A 21,316-nucleotide genomic window follows, 5' to 3' on the forward strand; every position below is an offset into this window, starting at 1 on the left:
TATAGTTGTTTCAAATTGAGGATACCTCTGAAGGTTGATGAAATCAAACCTCCTTTCACCAGAAAACTTAAACCCCTTGATCTTTTCAAACCTCTCGGCATGTTCGTCATCCTGAAATTTCTCATAGTCGGGTTGTTGTGGTGGTTGGGTTGATTGGGTGCTGCGGGTTGTTCTGGAGCGTTTGTTGGATGCTGAGGCCATTTGTGGAGTTAGGTTAGATTGTTTGGATGTTTTGGGATTGCGGAAGATGAAGATTGGGTGGTTAGGGTTTGTGCAATAAGGGTTAGGTCAAATTTGTGGGAGAAAATTGATGTGTTTGATGAAGTAATGGGGGGGAATGTTTGTGAGAATGATGAAGATGTATGAATGGTGGTTAGGTGCGATTTTTAGAGGTAGAGAATGGGTGATTCGAAATTTGGGCAGAGTTTTGTTAAGGGAAAATGAAATGGTGAGAAATTTGTGAGAGAAGTTTATATAGACAAAGGTCCTTCGTGCCACGTTGGGTCAGGGTCGTGCCACGAAGCAATCTGTAACGGTCAAATTATTTCAAAACTCCCCACTCACGTACCACGATGCAGGAAAACGTGGCACGATCATCGTTCTGGGTAGCAACGTGCCACGATCATAGAACCATCGTGCCACGTTCATAGTTCTTCCAGCAAACGTGCCACGTTTTGAGAGTGTTCGTGCCACGAAATTTCCAGTGGCGAACAATGTTGGAGCCATTCTCAAAACGTGCCACGATGAAGAACCATCGTGCCACGTTGGTCTAGGTTTTCAAATAAAAATTTCTTTTCAACTTCTAAAAATATTTTTGCTGTTTTTGTTTTTATAAAAGAAAAATGCAATAAATAATAAATAGATAAATACAATACCTGAGTGGATTTAAATCCGATGGGTTGCCTCCCATCCAGCGCTTCTTTACCGTCACTAGCTTGACTTATGATGACCCCTAAGGATCATTTGATGTGGCTCCCTCTTCATTGTTTGGGAGTCCTCCTTTACGGTACCGTTTCAGCTTTTGTTCCTTACCCTTGAAAGTTCCTTGTGCACCAGACTTCTTTAGGTCTACAGCTTCATAAACAGGCTTGTTTCTTGCCAACCCTTCGTCACAGTACCTCCTAATTCTTTCCAAAGTATCAGAGAGAGTTGAATGCATACACCATCGAAAAGCAGCCGGCCCATTACGCATCCCACAGGGAATCCTTCTATAAGCCAATTTACCACCCGGACCAGTGGTAGTAGTCTTTATTTCATTTTTACCAGTTGTCAATCCCCCATACTCGTTGTCACGGATGTCTCCTAATGATCGCTGTTGCATCTGTCCTTTGCTTACTTCCAGTTGCTTAACATCCTTTAACATTCCAACATCTTCAATCACTTCTTGTCTATCTATTGATTCCACACTTTCCACCTCCGTAGATTGAATAGATTGAGATTCAAGTGTTTTATCTTCGACAGTTTCTTCCACAACATCAATCCGGTAACACTTGGGATTCTCATCTTGGTGCTTCATTGCCTCAAAGATATTGAAGACTACCTGCTCCTTATGGAATCTCAACATTAGCTCTCCACGCTCAACATCAATCAAAGCACGACCAGTTGCAAGGAAAGGTCTCCCTAGAATGAGTGGCATGTCTTCATCTTCAGCCATATCTAGGACCACAAAATCTGCTGGGAACACCAAGTCATTAACCTTGACTAGCACATCTTCAAGTATACCGAAAGGGTAAGAGATTGACCGATCAGCTAAAGTGATGGTCATTCTTGTTGGTTTTGGTTCCCCACATTTAAGCTTCTTCATCATTGAAAGTGGCATCAGATTTATACTTGCTCCCAAATCACATAAAGCTCTTCCAATGTCTACCGGTCCAATTGAACAAGGGATAGTAAAAGCACCAGGATCCTTCAGCTTAGGTGGCAGCTTCTTTTGAAGAATAGCACTACAATTTTCAGAAAGTGCTATGTTCTCATCATCCTTAGGCTTCCTTCGTTTAGTCAATAAGTCTTTCATGAACTTAGCATACAACGGCATTTGATCAAGAACTTCACCGAAAGGAATATTCACCTGAAGTTGTGAGAAAAGTTGCATGAACTTCTTGAATTGGCCTTCATCCTTTTCTTTCTTCTTCGAAAGGTGAGGGTATGGAAGCTTCACATATGATGGAATAACCTGTGGTTTGTCTCCATCTTTCAAAATTTGACTCTTCGACTTCCTCAAGATTGAATCTTCATCAATTAACTTCTCATTTTTTTCTCCCTCTATTTTTTTCTTCCTTTCGTTTTCAACTACTCCATGATCATTTTCTTTTTCAACTACACCATTCTCCTCCACCTCAACCACTTCATCAACCTTCTTTGGAGCTTTTGGAACTAAAGGTGTCAAAACCTTTTTGCTCCTCAATTCAATAGCATTACAAGACTCATTCTTAGGGTTATCTTTAGTGTTACCTGAGAATCCGCCTTTGTTTTGTTCAGCCAACTGCTTAGCTAATTGCCCCAGTTGAGTTTCAAGCATCTTCCTAGAAGCTTCATTGTTCTTTCTTTCAGCTTCTTGACTCTTCTTCATCTCTTCAAAGTTGCCTTGAGTCATCTTCATGAAGTTCATCATAGTTTCCTCAAGAGCTGATGGCTTCCTTTGTTGTTGTTGAGGAGGAGTGAGCATCTGAGAGTTCAAAGCATTGTTATTTGAGTAGCTTAGATTTGGATGCTTATTAATGCCTGAATTGTAGTATTGATTCTGCCTTTGATATCCTCCCATGAAGTTAGCTTCTTCACTTGATCCTTCCGGAACACATTCTCCGTTGGGATGTTCTTCACCACATAAGTCACACTTGATTGCAGCTACTTGTTGTTGCTTTTGAGCCAAAGTGAAGCCTTGAAACTCCTTAGTTAGAGCTTCGATCTGTTTGTTCATTGCTGCTTGGTTGGCAAGGATAGCAGTTTGTTCACTTACCCCAAACACTCCTCCTTCCTTCTTCTTAGCTTCAGCACGATACTCATTTCCAGCCATGTTTTCTATCAAAGCTTGGACTTCATGATCAGTTTTGCTCTTGAGACTACCTCCCGCGGAAGCATCTAAGAACATTCGAGTGTTTGGTGTTACCCCCTCAGTGAAGATTTGGAGGTATTGCTTCTCGGTGAACTCATGATTAGGGCATCTCTTGAGAAGCAAATTGAATCGCTCCCAAGCATCATACAATGATTCACCTTCTCCTTGCTTGAAGTTAGAGATCTCCATCTTCTTGTCCCAATACTTAGACATAGGGAAGTATTTCTCCAAGAACTTCAGCTCTAACTCTTCCCATGTTTGGACAGTCCCGTTTGGAATTGTTAGCAACCAATCTTTTGCTCTTCCCGTCAAGGTGAAAGGAAACAGCCTTAGCTTCTTTTGTGCTTCAGTCACGGTGGCTGGTTGCACACAAAACTCACAGGTTTCAGCAAAACGGCTCAAGTGTTCATGAGGACTCATAGCTTCAGTCCCATCGAATTGCTTGTCCCTCAAACCATTGAGGACAGTTGTCTTGATGTCGAACGCTACGGGGTTAGCTGGTTGAAAAGTGTGGGTCAGTTGACCGCGATGAGTGGCTAACCCGTAATCTCCAAGCTTAGGTCTTGGTGGTACAACTCCTTCTCCTTCCATAATTGCAGATTTAGGAGAAGAGATTGTTTCAGATTCACTTGAGAGTTGCTCCGGTACTTGTTCTCGAACACCCGGTGGAACGGATTGAGCTAACCTTTGCGATCGGACAGCTTTCCGAAGTGCTCTAGCAGTTCTTTCAATTTTCGGATCGTACTCTAAGTCGTCAGAGCTCTGTTTACCTCGCATAAACAGCAAAATACCTTAGTAGCACTGCACAACGCAAAGTAATCAAGTGAATATGAAAACAGAAAAATAAAAATTAAAAACAGAAAATTAAATTGCAAAAACCCTAAATTATAACGTAATTGCCTTGTTGAAATAATTCAACAGTCCCCGGCAGCGGCGCCAAAAACTTGATAGAAATCTGGCAAGTGTACCAAAAACTATCGAAGTAGTAAAAATATCGATCCACAAGGACTGTGTTAATTTCAATTATAGCAAGCGCGTTATATGTTAGGATGTGTAAAGTTTGTATTTTGTTGCCCTAGGCAGTAAAGATTGGTTTTAATCAGAGTTGATTAAAGTAGAAAGAATTTGAAAGAAAATTATATTGAGATGAATGGTTAAGCCGGTGAATCCACTAATGCTTTATATGAAAAAGTCTACCTATCTATACTCTCAATTACTACTCAGTTTTTACGATAAATTAACTAAGTGACTTTGATCAATCTCTCGCATCAAAGTCCTTTCCTAAGTCATAACCCTATTAATCTCTTAACGTGATTGAATAACCGCGGAAGCAATATTGGAACGTTAATTCATGTATCATAACCCTCAATTTCCTATCTCTAGGTTCCTAGTGTTGAGTTAAACAAAATTACTATTTCAGGATTAAAAGCTAGGGCTAATAGTCATTCAATTCCTAAGATCGATTCATGTGATTGCAAGAAGCTAGGGCTAGTAGTCATACAAAACGATAACATGAAAAGCAATAAACACAAGTAATTCTGATTAAAAACTGAATAGCATTGATAATAGAGAGAGTTCAACTACAAAATCATATATTACAAAAGTTTCATCATGGCTTAACCAAACTAAAGGTTTAGCTACTCATAGCTAAACAATCATAAGTATTAACAAGAGAAAACATACATAAATCTAACCAACGGGGTGTTGGTATGAGATTCAGGGCTCGTTCCTTGGTCTCCTGTCGTCCTTAGTGCTCAAAATCGCAATAATAATCCGTATCAAAACCCTTGCTAGCAGCTGGATATTTATAGAAAGAAATTAGGGTTTCAGAAAAGCCCATCATCGTGCCACGTTGCGGGTTGGTCGTGGCACGATGCTTCATTAATCCTACGTGGCAGCAGACAAAATCAACCATCGTGGCACGTTGCATGTTGCTTCGTGCCACGAAATTTCCAGAGATGAATCTTTGTCCCACGCTTCCTTCAACGTGCCACGAACATAACCAAACGTGGCACGATGCTTTGAGTTTTAGGCAATTTTCCTTGGTTTCTTGAAGTTTCTTCTCTTGAGCTCTTGTTCCTGTTTTGGCTTGATTTCACCATGAATCATTGCAGTTGACTCTCTAAATGCTATAATAAAGACCTAAATATGACTAAATAACTAGTGTTGATGCACTGTCATCAGATGTTCATGATGTTGTCTAAGTTGTAGGAAGATTGAGTCCATTGCATACTCATTAAAGATGGGGGCTTGAGGCCCTGCAGCTTTATGCTCAAACTACGTTGGGGGCTTTAGGCCCGGCAGCTTCATGCTCACTTGTTGAAGAGCCTAATTACGCTCATATATGTTGCTGAATGGTACCACATGCATTTGCATATCAAGAAGTTTTTACGAAGGTTTAAGATGTTAAGAGTTGCATTGTCAAGTTGAGTCGCATCGTCGAGTCAAGTGTTGAGTTGAATAAGATGTCTGATGATTTTAAGATGATGTTTGCTTATGTTTTAAAGATGATATTTGATTATGAATTTGAATATGTAGTTGTTTATGAATTTGATTATGAAGTTGATTATGATAATGCTATGTTTGATAATGCTATGATGTTTATGATTAATATTTGACGATATGTGATGATGTTTGTGATTAATATATGTTATGATGTTCGTGATTATTATTTGATGATATAAGATGAAGTATATGATTAATGTAGGAGATTAATGATGCTAGTTAATGAAGTTTAAGATATGTTAATGATATTTAAGTTGTTAAATGTAATTTATGATTTATAAGCTTGATATTATTGTTTGAGAAATATCACCCCTTCGGCTTGAAAATGTTGCTCTTCGTATGGGTAACTTGCAGGTAATCAAGATTAGCTGCGGTCGTGGGTGACTATCTCTCACTGTGTCCTTAGGTGCTCTGATACGTAACGGGATGGGGATTTTGATACTATTTTATGTTCCTTTACGCATTGCCTTTTTGAAGTTTAAGAATTATTATTGAACTAAGAATTTATGAGATCATTTAAGATGAGGTGTAACACCCCGTTTTCCCAACGTAAAAATTTCATAACAATTATCAGAGTTTTTCATCACAAAAACGGAATGTTACATTTCTTAAAAATCATAAATGAAGTAAATTAATATTTATCCTTCAAATTCAATCAACAAATTATTTAATATCTCACAGCGGAATTAATTCAACATCTAAAATAGTCTTGGCACGCAGGCCTCATCTTAAATGATCTCATAAATTCTTAGTTCAATAATAATTCTTAAACTTCAAAAGCAATACGTAAAGGAACAGAAAATAGTATTAAAATCCCCATCCCGTTACGTATCAGAGCACCTAAGGACACAGTGAGAGATAGTCACCCACGACCGCAACTAATCTTGATTACCTGCAAGTTACCCATACGAAGAGCAACATTTTCAAGCTGAAGGGGTGAGATTTCTCAAACAATAATATTAAGCTTATAAATCATAAATTACATTTAACAACTTAAACATCATCACATATCTTAACAATAATCATGTAACATCATAGGATTATCTAAACATAGTATTATCATACACATAACATTATCATAATCAAATTCATAAACAACTTCATATTCAAATTCATAATCAATTTCATATTCGTTCGGCAACATCACTTGATAAATCAACTTAGCACTTGACTCGACAATGCAACTCAACTCGACTATGCAACTTAACTCGACAAATGCAACTCTTCACAACTTATAACATCGTAAACTTCTTGATATGCAAATGCATGTGGTACCATTCAGGGCATCAAGCCCCCAACATAATATGAGCGTAAATAGGCTCTTCAACATGTGAGCATAAAGCTGCCGGGCTTAAAGCCCCCAACGTAGTTTGAGCACAAAGGCTGCCGGGCCTAAAGCCCCCAACTTTAATGAGCACAAGGCTGCCGGGCCTAAAGCCCCCAACTTTAATGAGTATACAATGGACTCAATCTTCCTACAACTTGAACATCATGAACATCTTATATGACCCCAATAATTTGGACGACATCTTACAACTTTACAACTTAGACCGACATTTACAACTTGTGACATTAATGGTCAACAACAGCAAACAGCAACAAGTGCAACATATAACAACTCTTATCTAACACATCTTTAAATCACACAACTTCAAATAGCACATCTTTATATAACTCTTCTTAAATTACACACCTTTAAATCACACATCTTCAATTAACACATCTTTATATAAGACCTTTCTTTGAATCACACATAGTCAAATAATTCATCAATTATACTTTGTTAAATAAAGCACACAAAGAACAGTTCTAGATCCTCTATTAATATTATAGTATTAAAGTAACAACAACCTTGACACTTCCTTTTAATATAATAAAAGTATACTCTATTAAGGGCTTCTCGTATTAACCTCAAGTAACTTGATATTTTCCCACGCCGTTATTACTATCTCTAACCTTATCGTTTTTCTTTAACTCATACCTTTAAATAATTCATCTTTACTCATCCTATAATATCTCATCAATTAAATTCACTATAACCATTATCTCCATAAATTCATTTTCAAAATATAATATATTATTTTGAACTAAATTAGTAGTGAACCCTCAATCAACATATAAATATATACAACTGGTTAATCCCTCTTCTTTCTGGCCGTAAGAGGTAAAATAAATATAAGATTCCCAACTTTTTTTTTTGATCTATATTATGGTTGTGAATCATGTAGCTTAGACCCTGTTTGCACGGTATATGAGGAAACTATGTGCATCATTGTTCTTTAGTTTAAGCCTTAAACATAATTAGTTGTCTACTCGATCCTTCCGGCTTATTCCCGCCCTCTTCTCTTTCTAGTTCCAACAAGTTATCAAATATTGGTTTGTGTGGGGATCTAAAAACTTATTCCTGTGTATTTGTCTACTAAACTAGATAGGAAAATAATAGTCCGTGCTTTTTACGATTTTGCCCTTATTAAGGGCATTTTCGTCAATTGGTAAATGGACTCCCCTTGCCTATATATGTGTGAAAAGAAAAAAAAAACAAAAGAAGTGGGACGAGAGAAACGGGAACGGGAGAGGAAGAAGGGGGAACAGAGAAAGAAGGGTCGTCTTCTTCTTCATCAAAGAGGTGATTTTCTTATTCCTTCTTGAATCTAAGGCCATGCATGTCTCAGATTGAATGAATTTTGTGCTTTTAATTCAAAAATTTAGGTTTTTGGTTTGTTTCTTTCCAATTTTGGGTTTAATTCATCTATGTGAAATTAAATTTCTCAATTTGTATAGTTTTGAACTATTGTCATCAGATTGTTTAGAAAGTAGCAATTAAGTTGTTGTGGGGTATGTTTGAATTGATGTTTAGTGTTTGGGTTAGAATTGAAGTCTTTATAAGCAATAAGCTGTCAATTAAGTTGTTTTGCAGAAGCTTAAGTTGGAATACAAGTTGTTGCAGGTATGGTTATGTGTTCTTTATATTACCAATGCTATATTTAAGTTACCATATGAGTAGTTGGACTGATAAACTGTTTTGGGAGTTGACAGAATTGCTTAAATCATAATTGAGCTGTTTTAGAAGCTGACAGAAAGTGATTATGGAGGATTAGGGCAAGGGCAGAAGTGGATAAATTGTAATTAGGCCGCTGATTGGGATACAAGCTAGGAATAAGCTGTTTTTGGAAGAAGTTTGGTGAAACCCGTATTTGTGACAAGGCTCCACTAAAAGGGTAAGAACTCACTTCCTGTAACGTCGAATCAAGTGATTTTTGTTCTTGGTTTTTGATGATTAAACTGATTTGGGCTGTTTTTGGTTTAATTTGTGCTGAGAAGAAATATCAATGATTAGTTTCTGATGCAAATATGTCTCTGCAGAAGCTGTTTTTGTGTTTTAAAGGTGTTATAACTTTGTATAGCATATTTCTATTTTTTTCCCTAACTTCCGTGTGATGATTCTTTGCAAGACAGAGAGACATTTCATGGTGCACTGAGTTTTGCGGCCTCACTTTCCTACTTTGGCTGAATCTATAGGTACTGACTTCAATTCAATGTCTTTGGTGAATTTAGATGACCAGCAAGTTCACTCCTTAATGACGATGAGAGAAATAGCGTGTGCAGTTGTTGTTGGTCGAGATAGAAAGGTTAGATTATAGATATATAAGAAGTTAATTATGTTTTTACTATGAAAGTTCAATAAAATTTGACTTTGGCTTTCTTCGATGAAATTGATTTATGTTTTTAGGGAGGAAAATCATCAAGGATTGTGAGTAGTGTATTGGCTCTTAAATCCTATAGTGAATGGAAACAAACTGGGGCTAATGGTGTATGGAAATTTGGTGGTATTATCAAACCTGCAACCACTGCAAAATCTTGTGAGAAAAAACTGATAAATTTTCATTATGTTGGTGATTGGTATAATCAGGACTACACGGTTAGTTATTGCCTTTCATTTAAGTTTCATTTTGAGGGTTACTTCTGTCTCTATTTTTTTGAATGTGCCTGAATTTGCATTTTCATTTTTCATAACAATGATCGAACAATGTTAATTTTTTTTGTTACAAGTTCATTTCTTCTTTTCATTTCTGTTTTCTTCCAGGTGATATGCTGATATTTTGTTGTGCATAATCCTTTAAATGGGGTAATAGATACTGTAACTGTGCGTGCTTTTCTCATTGTGTTGCCTACTCTCCTATGCAGACCATGTACGTTGTGCTGGTGGAAGAATCTGGCACTGAGAATGGACTTTCATCAGTGGGAATCATGTTCTACAACAGTTTTTTATGTCTTCCATTTTTTATGTTTCTTATTATAGCCACAGGTGAGCATACTTTCATTTACATTTCATGAAATTGTAGTATTTACTCGCATCATGACAATTGCATTTTGTATTGTTGTTAATGTTGAGGTTGATGTTAGTAGTAGTGAGAGTTGATAGATGGAAATAGAATATAATTGAAGTTTCACTTTTCAAGCAGTGCACTAACCTTATTCAATCAACATAAGTGTCTAGATATCCTGCTACAATGATGATTTCAGTTTCTTCTCTTGTGAGCATGGTAAGTTCTCAGTCTAAGATGAAGTTTTACACCATGGTAGTAGTAATGATAACGATCGGTTGTGTCGCTATTCTTGATATCTAGCTCAAGATGTCTAGATATCTTGCTGCAATTTGTAGTATGGGAATACTTTGGCCTTTTACTTCAATCCATGTGCAGATTTGAATAATGATATATTACCTTGCATCCTCTGTAGATTTGTAGTATGGGAATACTTTGGCCTTTTACTTCAATCCATGTCTTAACTATATTCATTGTTAAGTATCTGTTCTATTGGCAGATTTGAATAATGATATATTACCTTGCATCCTCTGTAGATTTGTAGTATGGGAATACTTTGGCCTTTTACTTCAATCCATGTTTTAACTATATTCATTGTTGTTTAAATGCTTCTTCAGGGGATTCACTAAGATTAATGAAGATCTTCCTTTCAAATAGCTCTTTTCTTCTGTCTTAAATTGTAGTAGCAACATTTTTCATCATGATCTTCCTTTTGTATCTTTTACATCTAATGACTAATCTATTACAATTTATACTCCAAAAAAAGATAGGACATGATGCTAAACCTTAATTATCAATTGAGAAGCCATGAGAACACTGTCATTTTTATTACTCCTCCAGACATGTCCTCTTTCTTCTAAAGAATGCATTTTTAACTTCAGGGAAGTGGTTCTTCGAATGAGCCGATAAGAATAATTAGTTCAAAATTTTAAAGGCTCAAAGAGGTTACAACTTTATGCACGGTTAATACAATGCTTGACTTGAAAGAAAACACCAATTGATTGCATTATTTGAAACTTCTCTTTGCTTGCTTATATGTCACTTCTTTCAGTCCTAAAGTGTAGAATTGATTCATGTTAAAGTCATGTAGCAAAAGAAAAAAGAGATTAGCAAATAAACTGATATTAGGAGTTTATTAAGATTATGTTGATAGTTTTAGTTTAGTTTCTTCTTAATATTTCTTGGAAGAGAGGAACTTTGTTGAAGATGTAGGCCTGAGCTCTTCTAGAAAATTTTACTTATATTTGAGTCCGGAGGGTGTTTTTCAAAGAACTTCTTTTATTTTTTCCCCACTTTTTCTTCATTAATCCCTGAATTTGCAGGCCTGAACTATAAAATTTGCATGATAGAAACAGAGAGATTGTGTATTTCTTTTGCAAGCTGAGGATGTTAAAGAGCTAATTTCCATATTAGGTCTCGCTTTGATTTTTAGATTTCAGAGGATCTTAACATTAACATTATTATTTTGAAAATCATATCCTTTTTTGGGAATCATTGTTACAATGAAAAATAGTTTTGAGTTCATCATGTATAGATACTATAGTAAGCTCAGAAATCATTATAGAGTGACAAATTGATTTTTGAAGTGAAACACAAGCACACTGAACCAATACTGCCACATCTTTCTGTTATGATGTAGCTTTTGATAAGTGATCTGAATTAATTTTTGGACTTATTGACCAAGTAATTAGTATTGTTAATTAAATTCTAAGATTTGTTTCTATGGATTTGGTTCTTTTTCTTTCAAGAAATACTGAATGAGTGAAGTCATTATTTGATGAAGCTGATATGTTGCAGCAACTCAGTTTTAGATAGGAGATGGGCTAATAATTTCTAACATCATTTCCAGTAATAAATATTGCTATATCTCTTAAAGCATTTAAAAATTATCAAATCCCGTTATAAACAAAGTTAATGTGTCTGTTTTCATCTCAGTCTCAGGAATAGAACCAACCTTCTTATGGATTATGCATACACTTCCTCCATACAAATGTCCTTTTTTCTTTCAATGTATAAAACAATCATTATCAATTGGTAGATTGTGCAGGCTGACTTTGGTGTTTTGGTTCTGAATTTTGATTATATTTAGCCATCAAGTAATTACTTATATATATTTTTTTATACTATGAAGAAAAATCAATTTAATGAATTTTGTTAACTTGCAGACATATGCAGCACAGGGTGGGCCTGAGTTCTTCTTCATTGTAAACATCCAGGTTAATTAGTAATCCTTAGCCTAGGTTGTTCTTAACATAAAATTTAGCATGACACTGATTTAGACGTTTCTTTGAACCAGGTTCCAGGTTCTACAACATATAGCTTGGCACTATACTATATGATGAATACTCCTGAGGAAGATGCTCCTTTGCTTGATAGTTTTATCAAAGGTGACAGTGCCTTCAGAAATTCAAGATTTAAACTCATACCATACATATCTAAGGTTAGTAAAGTAACCAGTGACTGTCGGTCTGCACTCTGAGGTGCATCTTAATGGCTCTTCATATAAAGTAACTGGTGTTTTACCGAAAACATCTTTTCATTAGAACATGTTTTTCCAGTGGTTGGCTTGAATAACATGTTTTAGCAAACAATGAACTTTCAGGATAATCTGTCTTTTGATTGTGTTTTATACTTCTTATAATGCCTTTCATGTCCATGTGTATTAGATTAAGATAAAATTTGTTTGAAAGGGGGCAACATTTAGGGGGTACCACTATAGGTATTAGGTACCATAGGTCAGGATGTTAATACTGCAATTTGTAGGAAAGAATGACTTTGTTTTTTCTGATTGAAATTATTAAAAAATTATTTAGGTAATCTTATATGTTGAACTTTATAAGTCAGTAGATTTTTACATTTATTTGTATTCCCTCTAAAGATTATGACAACCGCCTCAGAACTTCGAATGAAGATGTGAAAGCTTAACACCAACATGATTGAAGAGACCAGAAAAATGAAAGTGAAAAGGATTGACAACAATAAAGTGGACATTTCTGCTACACATGCTGCAAAAGGTAACCAAAATATCATTCATTGTTCTGCAACATGAATTTATTTTCACAGGATGAACTCCACAGTTCTAAGTTGAATATTTCTGGTTGCAGGCCTCTCGAATACAAAATTTGAAGATCTTCAAGAATTTGTAACTCTTACGAAGAGTACGTGACCTGGTATATATTTTTCATCAACCCAGTTGGAGTGGTCTTATGACTTCTGCTTGCTCTACCTGTAATTGTTTATTGGTAGTCTATTAGATGGAATTTGCCTCTCTTATACTAAAATTTATGGATTTAAATTATTCGGAGATACCTGCACAACTAAGCACTCTTTCTCAATTTAATTGGGCAAAAGGAAGAAGCTAGAAGTTAGTAAGTGATAGGTACCAAAGTGAAGTAGCTGACAAGTTATAGGGAGATACTTGTGTTTCTTTAATTATTAGTTTTGATTTAATTGTTAGCTGAGTTTAGTAGGTTGCGGCAAAACCTTGGATTCTAATAAAGCTATTTTTTCATTGCTAAAATCTTGATGAGATTTCTCTATTTACTGCACAAAAGGTGAATATGTAAAGGGAAAGTAGAAGGGAAATATTAGCATATGTTAAGGAATAATTGTTTAGACAATCTTGATCATAGTTATAGCATACATAAAGCAAAAAAAGTTATGGGTGATGAATATCATTGTGATCATGTTCTGCAATGGTTTTAGATGTTATGCAACAAGAAGGTTTGGATTTTATTCGGTGATTTGGAAATTGATTAAGGATGTTAATTGTTTTTCAGACTCATGGAGTGCTGAATGTAGTGGGCTGGGGGATCTAGATGCCCTTGGGAGCTGTGATTGCAACAGACCCTGCTTGGTTTCACCTTCATGTTACCTGCCAATCAGCTGCCTATATAGTTGGTGTTGCTGGATGGGGTACCGGTCTCAAGTTTGGCAGTGACTCGGCTGTTGTTACATATTCAACTCATAGAACACTTGAGATCATCATCTTTTGCCTTGGAGCCCTTTAGGTATGAGATTACATGTTCATGTTCATGATTTGTTTACATGAAATATTTTAAATTGCATACGCGGTAACTGTTGCAGTTGTGTCGCGACAATTGATATTGCCAAAAATCACATTCAAATACAGCTGACCCAACTTCAACTGTTGTTGATGAGTAGTTTCTTATACTGTAAACTACTAATATACAAGGTTTTGAATTGTGGCTGTGGAAACTGTTGCAATCATTGATATTGCAGAGAATCACAGTAAATATGATTGATGCAACTTCAATTGCTGTTGTGAAAATATAAAAAAGCAATGTTGATGCACAGCCAGATTGCGGTGTCGAAGTTGTTTTTGAAGCCTTGCTGAGATGCCTCTTTTGAATGCTACGTTATGCTGCTAATAATTAAAATGAAATTGACAGAAATTTCTGCTACTGAATACAGGTTTTTGCTCTGCTGTTGAGGCCAAAAAAAGATCACAAATTCAGATGCTACTGGAACCTTTACCATTGGGGTGTCGGATATGCAACTACAATCATCAACATCATCAACATCTTTAAAGGGTTTGAGACATTGGAGGTGTCTGCAGCAGATCGCTACGATAACTGGAAGCATGCATACACCGGCATTATTGCAGCATTGGATGGCATTGCTGTACTTTTGGAAGCTTACACATGGATCATTGTGATCAAGAGGAAGAAATCAGAGAATAAGTTGCAAGGAATGAATGGTACGAATGTTATATTACAGTTCTTCACAAAAAACAAATACAATAGCCACTAATAGTTTTAGACTTATAGCTCTTGATGCTTCCTCTGAAGTTGAAAATGCAACAAAGCCAGATCCTCTGCTGACACCATTTGGGTCTCGCATAATCTGAAGTATTATTGGTGAAAAGAATTTAATTGGCCAACGTCTGCAGCATTAAAAAATGAATAGACCGACACAGATATCAGTTAAAAGAATAATAGTGCACGCCTTGTACGAAGTAATTGTGCCAAAACTCGGAGAACATTTCCTTGAGTTTTTCATCAGTAGTGGAATCATCTAGGTTCTTGAAATACAAGTTCAGACCTTGAAATTTGTCTACTACAGGTAATGGATATGGTTCTAGGGTGTAGGGTACGGAGATAGATATAGATGCTGGATTTTGGCTTATGAGTTTTGGTGTTAGACCTTTTTTGTATATTTTGTTGCATGAGTTTTTGTAGTATACTCTTGGATTCTGATTTTTAGATTATTCTTTCATAGCACAGTGAAATCCTGGAGTATGGTTTTCGCCATGCTATTATTCCAGTGGATACTTTGTATCATTTACATACATAATTGTATTTTTTATTAACTTTTTATCTTGATATTTCTCTCTTGCTTCTACTTTCATATTCCTCTTCTTATGTTCTCTTATGTTGAACAACAACAGAGAACGGGGTTTTAAAGTGCAATAACAATGATTGGTGTTATGAAGTATGCGATGACTAGTGTTACGAAGTATCACTGTTAAATATGACTAATACATAGAGAAAAATATTATCCCATTGACATTATAGATTATCCTCTCTAGGGTGCCAAACTTATTCAGATCCACCATCACAAATATTCGGATTATGCGACCTTCGTTCTCGAATTTACGAAAAATGGCAATGTTCCTTAATTTGAACATCTCTCCTTTAGAGCAAATTTTTTAAAAAATACGTAATTTATCCCGTGCGAAGCACGGGTTTGTAACTAGTTCATATAAGAAAATAGGTCACTATACTTCTACCAAATATATATTAATATATTTTGCTAATATAGTACATGCTAATTGTTTCTTAGAGGTTCAGAACGAACATGTTAGCTATCACGTATGTATATTAATAAATTTGAACTTACCCATATTACAAATAACTCTTACTCATTATATATTTACTTGATTTCGACATGAAAACATCACACTTTAAAACTAAAGTCAAATATATATATACAGAATATATAAGGACATGATTTTAGCAAAAGAATCATCAAAATAATTAAGAAAACAACGAAAAATTAACAACACTTCACTACCCACATGAGTACACAACCCTTATGATGAATAAAACTCCCCCTTACATCAATCAATTCAACGGTTTTCATCACCTAATCATCAATTCTCACTCAAACCCTAATTTCTCATAATCTTACAAAACTCATCCTAAAACATGTTAGATGCAATCTAATGATCTACAGACTTAATATTAGTGAAAGATAGTCTCACCCTTACCTGGATTGAAGCTGTAATAAGTAGAAAATAAAAGTTTGACGGCAGCAGCGAACTTGATCAACTATTAAATACTCGTCTCGCCCTTGTCAATTGTCAATCATTACAGCATAAAGAATAACATGGATATTTCTCTATTCGATTCTTTTTGGTTCTTGATTCCCACCTTATACCTAATCTGGTTTCTTTTCTTTTCTCGGATAGTATGCCGCTGATGCATCCAATAACTCCTAGGTTTTTTAGGTTGGAGAGAGCTTATATATATATATATATATATATATATATATATATATATATATATATATTATGGGAATTAGGTGGGCTTGCGGCACATACATATTTTCATATACATGTATCGGATTAATGTACTAGACACACTAGTTCTACTTTTTTGCATCCCTCAATGTTATTAAATACTAAATTATATTAAAAATACCATTCTACATATGTATAATAAATAATCAACTCAACTACCATTTATATAAAAAAGAACAAAAATTAATAATATAAGGTCTAATTAGAAATACTACGAAAGCATTAATCGTAGAATAATAGAAATACTTATGTCATTCACCCTGTCTATTCGCTTATAATAAAAATAAAGCCACTTAATAAAATACTAACACCTCACATATTTAAATAAATCTCATAAATAGACTCTAACTTAATAAAAATGATTAAATAAAAGGAGGGCGTTACATGAGGCCTGCGTGCCAAGACTATTTTAGATGTTGAATTAATTCCGCTGTGAGATATTAAATAATTTGTTGATTGAATTTGAAGGATAAATATTAATTTATTTCATTTATGATTTTTAAGAAATGTAACATTCCGTTTTGTGATGAAAAACTCTGATAATTGTTATGAAATTTTTACGTTGGGAAAACGGGGTGTTACAATTGGTATCAGAGCAGGTCGGTCCGTCCGGCCAAGTAGATGAGTCGTTGTGTCGTGTCGTCATGTTTTCTAGTTAGTAGTTATGTTTTATTATGTGATCATGTTTAACTGACTAACCTTGATGTGGTTTTGTGTTTTGTTTGAAGAAGCAATAACTAAATTTATTTTCTCTTGTGCTTGAATTTCGAGGACGAAATTCTTTTAAGTTGAGGAGAGTTGTAACGCCCTCCTTTTATTTATATATTTTTATTAAGTTAGAATCTATTTATGTGATTTATTTTATATATGTGAGGTGTTAGTATTTTATCATGTGGCATTATTCTATTATTTATTAGAATATGAGAATTATTAGTGTAAGTAGAATTGGAGGTTAGAATAGAAAGAAGAATAAGTTATTGGGCCTAAATAGATTTAGGAAGAATGAGTAGTATTATAAATAAGGAAGCTTAGGTTAGAAAGAGTTTTTACGTTAAACCGCTTTTTGGAGAAAGAGGAGAACTCAGAGAGAGAGAACCCTAGGAACGAAGAACGCTGCTTTTGATTTCAGAAACACTATCTAAGGTAAGGGTGAGACTATCTTTCACTAATATTAGGTCTGTGAATCATTAGATTGCATCTAATAGGATGAGTTTGTAAGGGGAGTTTTATTCTTCATAAGGGTTGTGTACTCATGTGGATAGTGAAGAGTTGTTAATTTTCATTGTTTTCTTATTCCTTTGATGATCTATGATTGAATTCGTGTTCTTTTTGTTGTTGTAATTATTTGTTGATTTTTGTTTCTAAAGTTGTGATGTTTTCATGATTCGTGATTGAAATATAGGGATGTTGTGTTTTCTTTATTTTTAAAAGAGAATAAAAACCATGACTACTTGCAATCGGATTCTGATTAGTTCTAAACTTTATATGGTTTGAATTGGTAATTTTATAATCAATTTATTAGGTCATTACTGTTTATATTACCTTTGGTTTGCTGCTACAAGTTACCCTATTATTATTATTTTTTTGGCTTGTGAGAAATTATTCTTGTTATTTTCCATCGCTAATAACACCGTAGATTCTAGTTCATCCAATTTAATTGCCGTAACCGTTCACTGTTGTTGTACCTACTTTGATTTAATTGGTGTATTACTATTATTGTGGTCTTGTGTGGATTATAAATTGAGTTCCATAATGAAAACTACTAGTGTGCCATGCCAATTCAATATCAATGGTCGTGAATTGTTCTTTAAGAAGGTTGTAGCTTGATTTATTTATTTTATTCTTGCTATTGACAAAAGTTGAGTGAACATAGTATATTTATTCCTTGGATCGATAAACTTTGACAATTTTCATAGTTTGATTTAGATTATTTGTTTTAAAAGAATTAATTGATCTTTCTTTTTCTTTTTGATTTAGATTATTTGTTTTAAAAGAATTAATTGATCTTTCTTTTTCTTTTATTGGAAAGGTATTAAATGACGAGTAAAGATGTGTTATTAAAAGATATGCTATTTGTAGATGTGTGATTTAAATATGTGTTATATAAAGATATGTTATTTGAAGATGTGTGATTGAAAGATGTGTTATATAAAGATGTGATCTTGTTATTTATGCACTATATGTGTTAATTATGATGCTTATGATGATGTGATGTTTAAGATGTTGTTGATTATCATTTGATGCTGTATTTATATGCTGCATATACTGCTGAGTCTTATTTAAGATGTAAGTGTCGGTCTAAGTCAAGAAGTTATAAGAGATGTTCATGATGTTGTCTAAGTTGTAGGAAGATTGAGTCCATTGCATACTCATTAAAGATGGGGGGCTTGAGGCCCGGCAGCTTAATGCTCAAACTACGTTGGGGGCTTTAGGCCCGGCAGCTTTATGCTCAAACTACGTTGGGGGCTTTAGGCCCGGCAGCTTCATGCTCACTTGTTGAAGAGTCTAATTACGCTCATATATGTTGCTGAATGGTACCACATGCATTTGCATATCAAGAAGTTTTTACGAAGGTTTAAGATGTTAAGAGTTGCATTGTCAAGTTGAGTCGCATCGTCGAGTCAAGTGTTGAGTTGAATAAGATGTCTGATGATTTTAAGATGATGTTTGCTTATGTTTTAAAGATGATATTTGATTATGAATTTGAATATGAAGTTGTTTATGAATTTGATTATGAAGTTGATTATGATAATGCTATGTTTGATAATGCTATGATGTTTATGATTAATATTTGACGATATGTGATGATGTTTGTGATTAATATATGTGATGATGTTCGTGATTATTATTTGATGATATAAGATGAAGTATATGACTAATGTAGGAGATCAATGATGCTAGTTAATGAAGTTTAAGATATGTTAATGATATTTAAGTTGTTAAATGTAATTTATGATTTATAAGGTTGATATTATTGTTTGAGAAATATCACCCCTTCTGCTTGAAAATGTTGCTCTTCGTATGGGTAACTTGCAGGTAATCAAGATTAGCTGCGGTCGTGGGTGACTATCTCTCACTCTGTCCTTAGGTGCTCTGATACGTAACGGGATGGGGATTTTGATACTATTTTCTGTTCCTTTACGTATTGCCTTTTTGAAGTTTAAGAATTATTATTGAACTAAGAATTTATGAGATCATTTAAGATGAGGCCTGCGTGCCAAGACTATTTTAGATGTTGAATTAATTCCGCTGTGAGATATTAAATAATTTGTTGATTGAATTTGAAGGATAAATATTAATTTATTTCATTTATGATTTTTAAGAAATGTAACATTCCGTTTTGTGATGAAAAACTCTGATAATTGTTATGAAATTTTTACGTTGGGAAAACGGGGTGTTACAGTTTTTACCGATTTTGACCGGTTCCGGCCGAGTTAACTGCATGGCCGATCCAAATGTTGGCTCGAACCGGCTTACCCACCGGTTCCCGGTCCGACCGGCCGGTCCGAGCCGAGTTTCAAAACTATGATAGAAATTTCAACATTATGACCGAGTCACCCCAGGATTATACAAAGTCATACACGGAGGATCGACACTTGCGTACCATGATGTTTGTACCGATAAAGAGTCTCCCTGTCACAGACTCTTATAGAGCACACTTGGATCATATTATAGCTACATATTATCATTTATACACGTATGCCAAACATTGTCAAACACACATGTTACATACCATCATCATTTACTTAGGTCGTATCAGATATGGACCTTGCATCATCCTTATATGTTGGAGCGAGTGTTGCGCCAATTTGGATTTGTCCAAACCATTCCAAAGAATCCAGCCCAGTCTTCTCCATTTTTTACGACCCGACAACAGGTGCCTATAGCCTGTACTTGCTTTCTTCTTTGTGTGTTATCTGTTGAGGACTTGAGAACTAATATGTGAAACGATTTTGAGACAACGTACAAATACAAGCAACGATGGGCATGCGATCCAGTAGGGTTTATGTTTTATTTGATTTGCATATTATGTTTGAAATTGTTTTGTGCGATCTAGATATTGGTTAACGCATGTATATTATTATTATTATTGTTGTTGTTGTTTGATATGTACACATTTTCATTATATTTTTTATAATTTATTTTGATGCGTGTTGTAGACAATTCAGTGTAAATCTACAAATTAAACGTGTTCTTTGTTCTAAATACTTAGGATTTATGTCTTGACACATTTTAGATTATATATATTCTTAACCTATATTTTGCACATTCAGATTACATAATCCAAAACTTGTCAACATATGGACTACGAGTGTCGTTAGAAACCGGTCTGATGGAAGGTTTGACACATTTCAGATTATATAATTTGAACGGTAAATTTTTTGTTAAAATTATGTTTTCCAAGTTGTTTTGAAACAAGTATTAGAGAAACCAGGGTAATTTTTAGGTTTTTACCGAGATTTTAGGGGTTTCAGATTGTATTATTCATAAAATTATAAAAATGTTTCAAATTATATAATTCAAACGAGGTAAAATGAGAAATTTGAAGGGCGCATAAGATGGTAGAAGGGTGAGAAAAGAAATTCACATAAATTTAATAATAAATGGGCCTTAATATGATTTGAGCCTCACATAGTCTAAAATAGAGTAACCCAGTCTAATAATTTCCTCAAGAAAATTGCTCTTCTCCCTTTTGTTTCTTCTCATTCACCGATCTTAAAAGTGTCTGTGTGAGTTAACTCACGCTCACGTTGAAAAAAACAGCATGAGTTCGGCATTTTCCAAGAAATGAACAATTTTGAAAGGGAGAAGAACAACTATGTTCCCTAAAATGGTTAATCGTCGAAATTGTCCCTGTAATATACGTGAAGTCTGACCCTATAAAATAAA

General features: G+C 34.7%; 1 protein-coding gene, 1 long non-coding RNA gene and 1 other non-coding gene across 6 annotated transcripts; 2 read left to right on the forward strand and 1 right to left on the reverse strand.

Moving 5' to 3' along the window:
• Positions 1 to 3,143: 3,143 nt before the first annotated feature.
• LOC146909027 (small nucleolar RNA R71) lies at positions 3,144 to 3,250 on the forward strand. Its single transcript, XR_015020937.1, has one exon. It is a non-coding gene; the product is annotated as a small nucleolar RNA R71 (small nucleolar RNA).
• A 2,957-nt stretch (positions 3,251 to 6,207) lies between these two features.
• LOC146909028 (uncharacterized) lies at positions 6,208 to 16,343 on the reverse strand. Its single transcript, XR_015019612.1, has 2 exons — positions 16,115 to 16,343; positions 6,208 to 6,449 (listed from the first exon to the last, which is right to left on the reverse strand). It is a non-coding gene; the product is annotated as an uncharacterized LOC146909028 (long non-coding RNA).
• LOC146909029 (uncharacterized) lies at positions 8,071 to 15,246 on the forward strand. Of its 4 annotated transcripts, XM_085725550.1 has the most exons (14): positions 8,071 to 8,183; positions 8,475 to 8,504; positions 8,594 to 8,775; positions 8,879 to 8,942; positions 9,077 to 9,186; positions 9,288 to 9,476; positions 9,743 to 9,863; positions 10,049 to 10,101; positions 12,048 to 12,098; positions 12,179 to 12,322; positions 12,761 to 12,896; positions 12,987 to 13,052; positions 13,662 to 13,892; positions 14,317 to 15,246. In XM_085725550.1, exons 4-11 carry the CDS (start codon positions 8,909 to 8,911, stop codon positions 12,797 to 12,799), a joined length of 741 nt encoding a protein of 246 aa, XP_085581676.1. In that variant the 5' UTR covers positions 8,071 to 8,183; positions 8,475 to 8,504; positions 8,594 to 8,775; positions 8,879 to 8,908; the 3' UTR covers positions 12,800 to 12,896; positions 12,987 to 13,052; positions 13,662 to 13,892; positions 14,317 to 15,246. The 4 variants fall into 4 exon arrangements, with proteins under 4 accessions (XP_085581676.1, XP_085581678.1, XP_085581679.1 ...); XM_085725552.1 differs by lacking the exons at positions 8,071 to 8,183; positions 8,879 to 8,942 and having other exon boundaries at positions 8,198 to 8,775; positions 9,014 to 9,186; XM_085725553.1 differs by lacking the exons at positions 8,071 to 8,183; positions 8,879 to 8,942 and having other exon boundaries at positions 8,198 to 8,775.
• Positions 16,344 to 21,316: the final 4,973 nt, after the last annotated feature.

The sequence above is a fragment of the Medicago sativa genome, chromosome 7, assembly GCF_051527215.1.
Source record: "Medicago sativa cultivar Bolivia chromosome 7, Bolivia_mono, whole genome shotgun sequence".
NCBI lineage: Eukaryota > Viridiplantae > Streptophyta > Magnoliopsida > Fabales > Fabaceae > Medicago > Medicago sativa.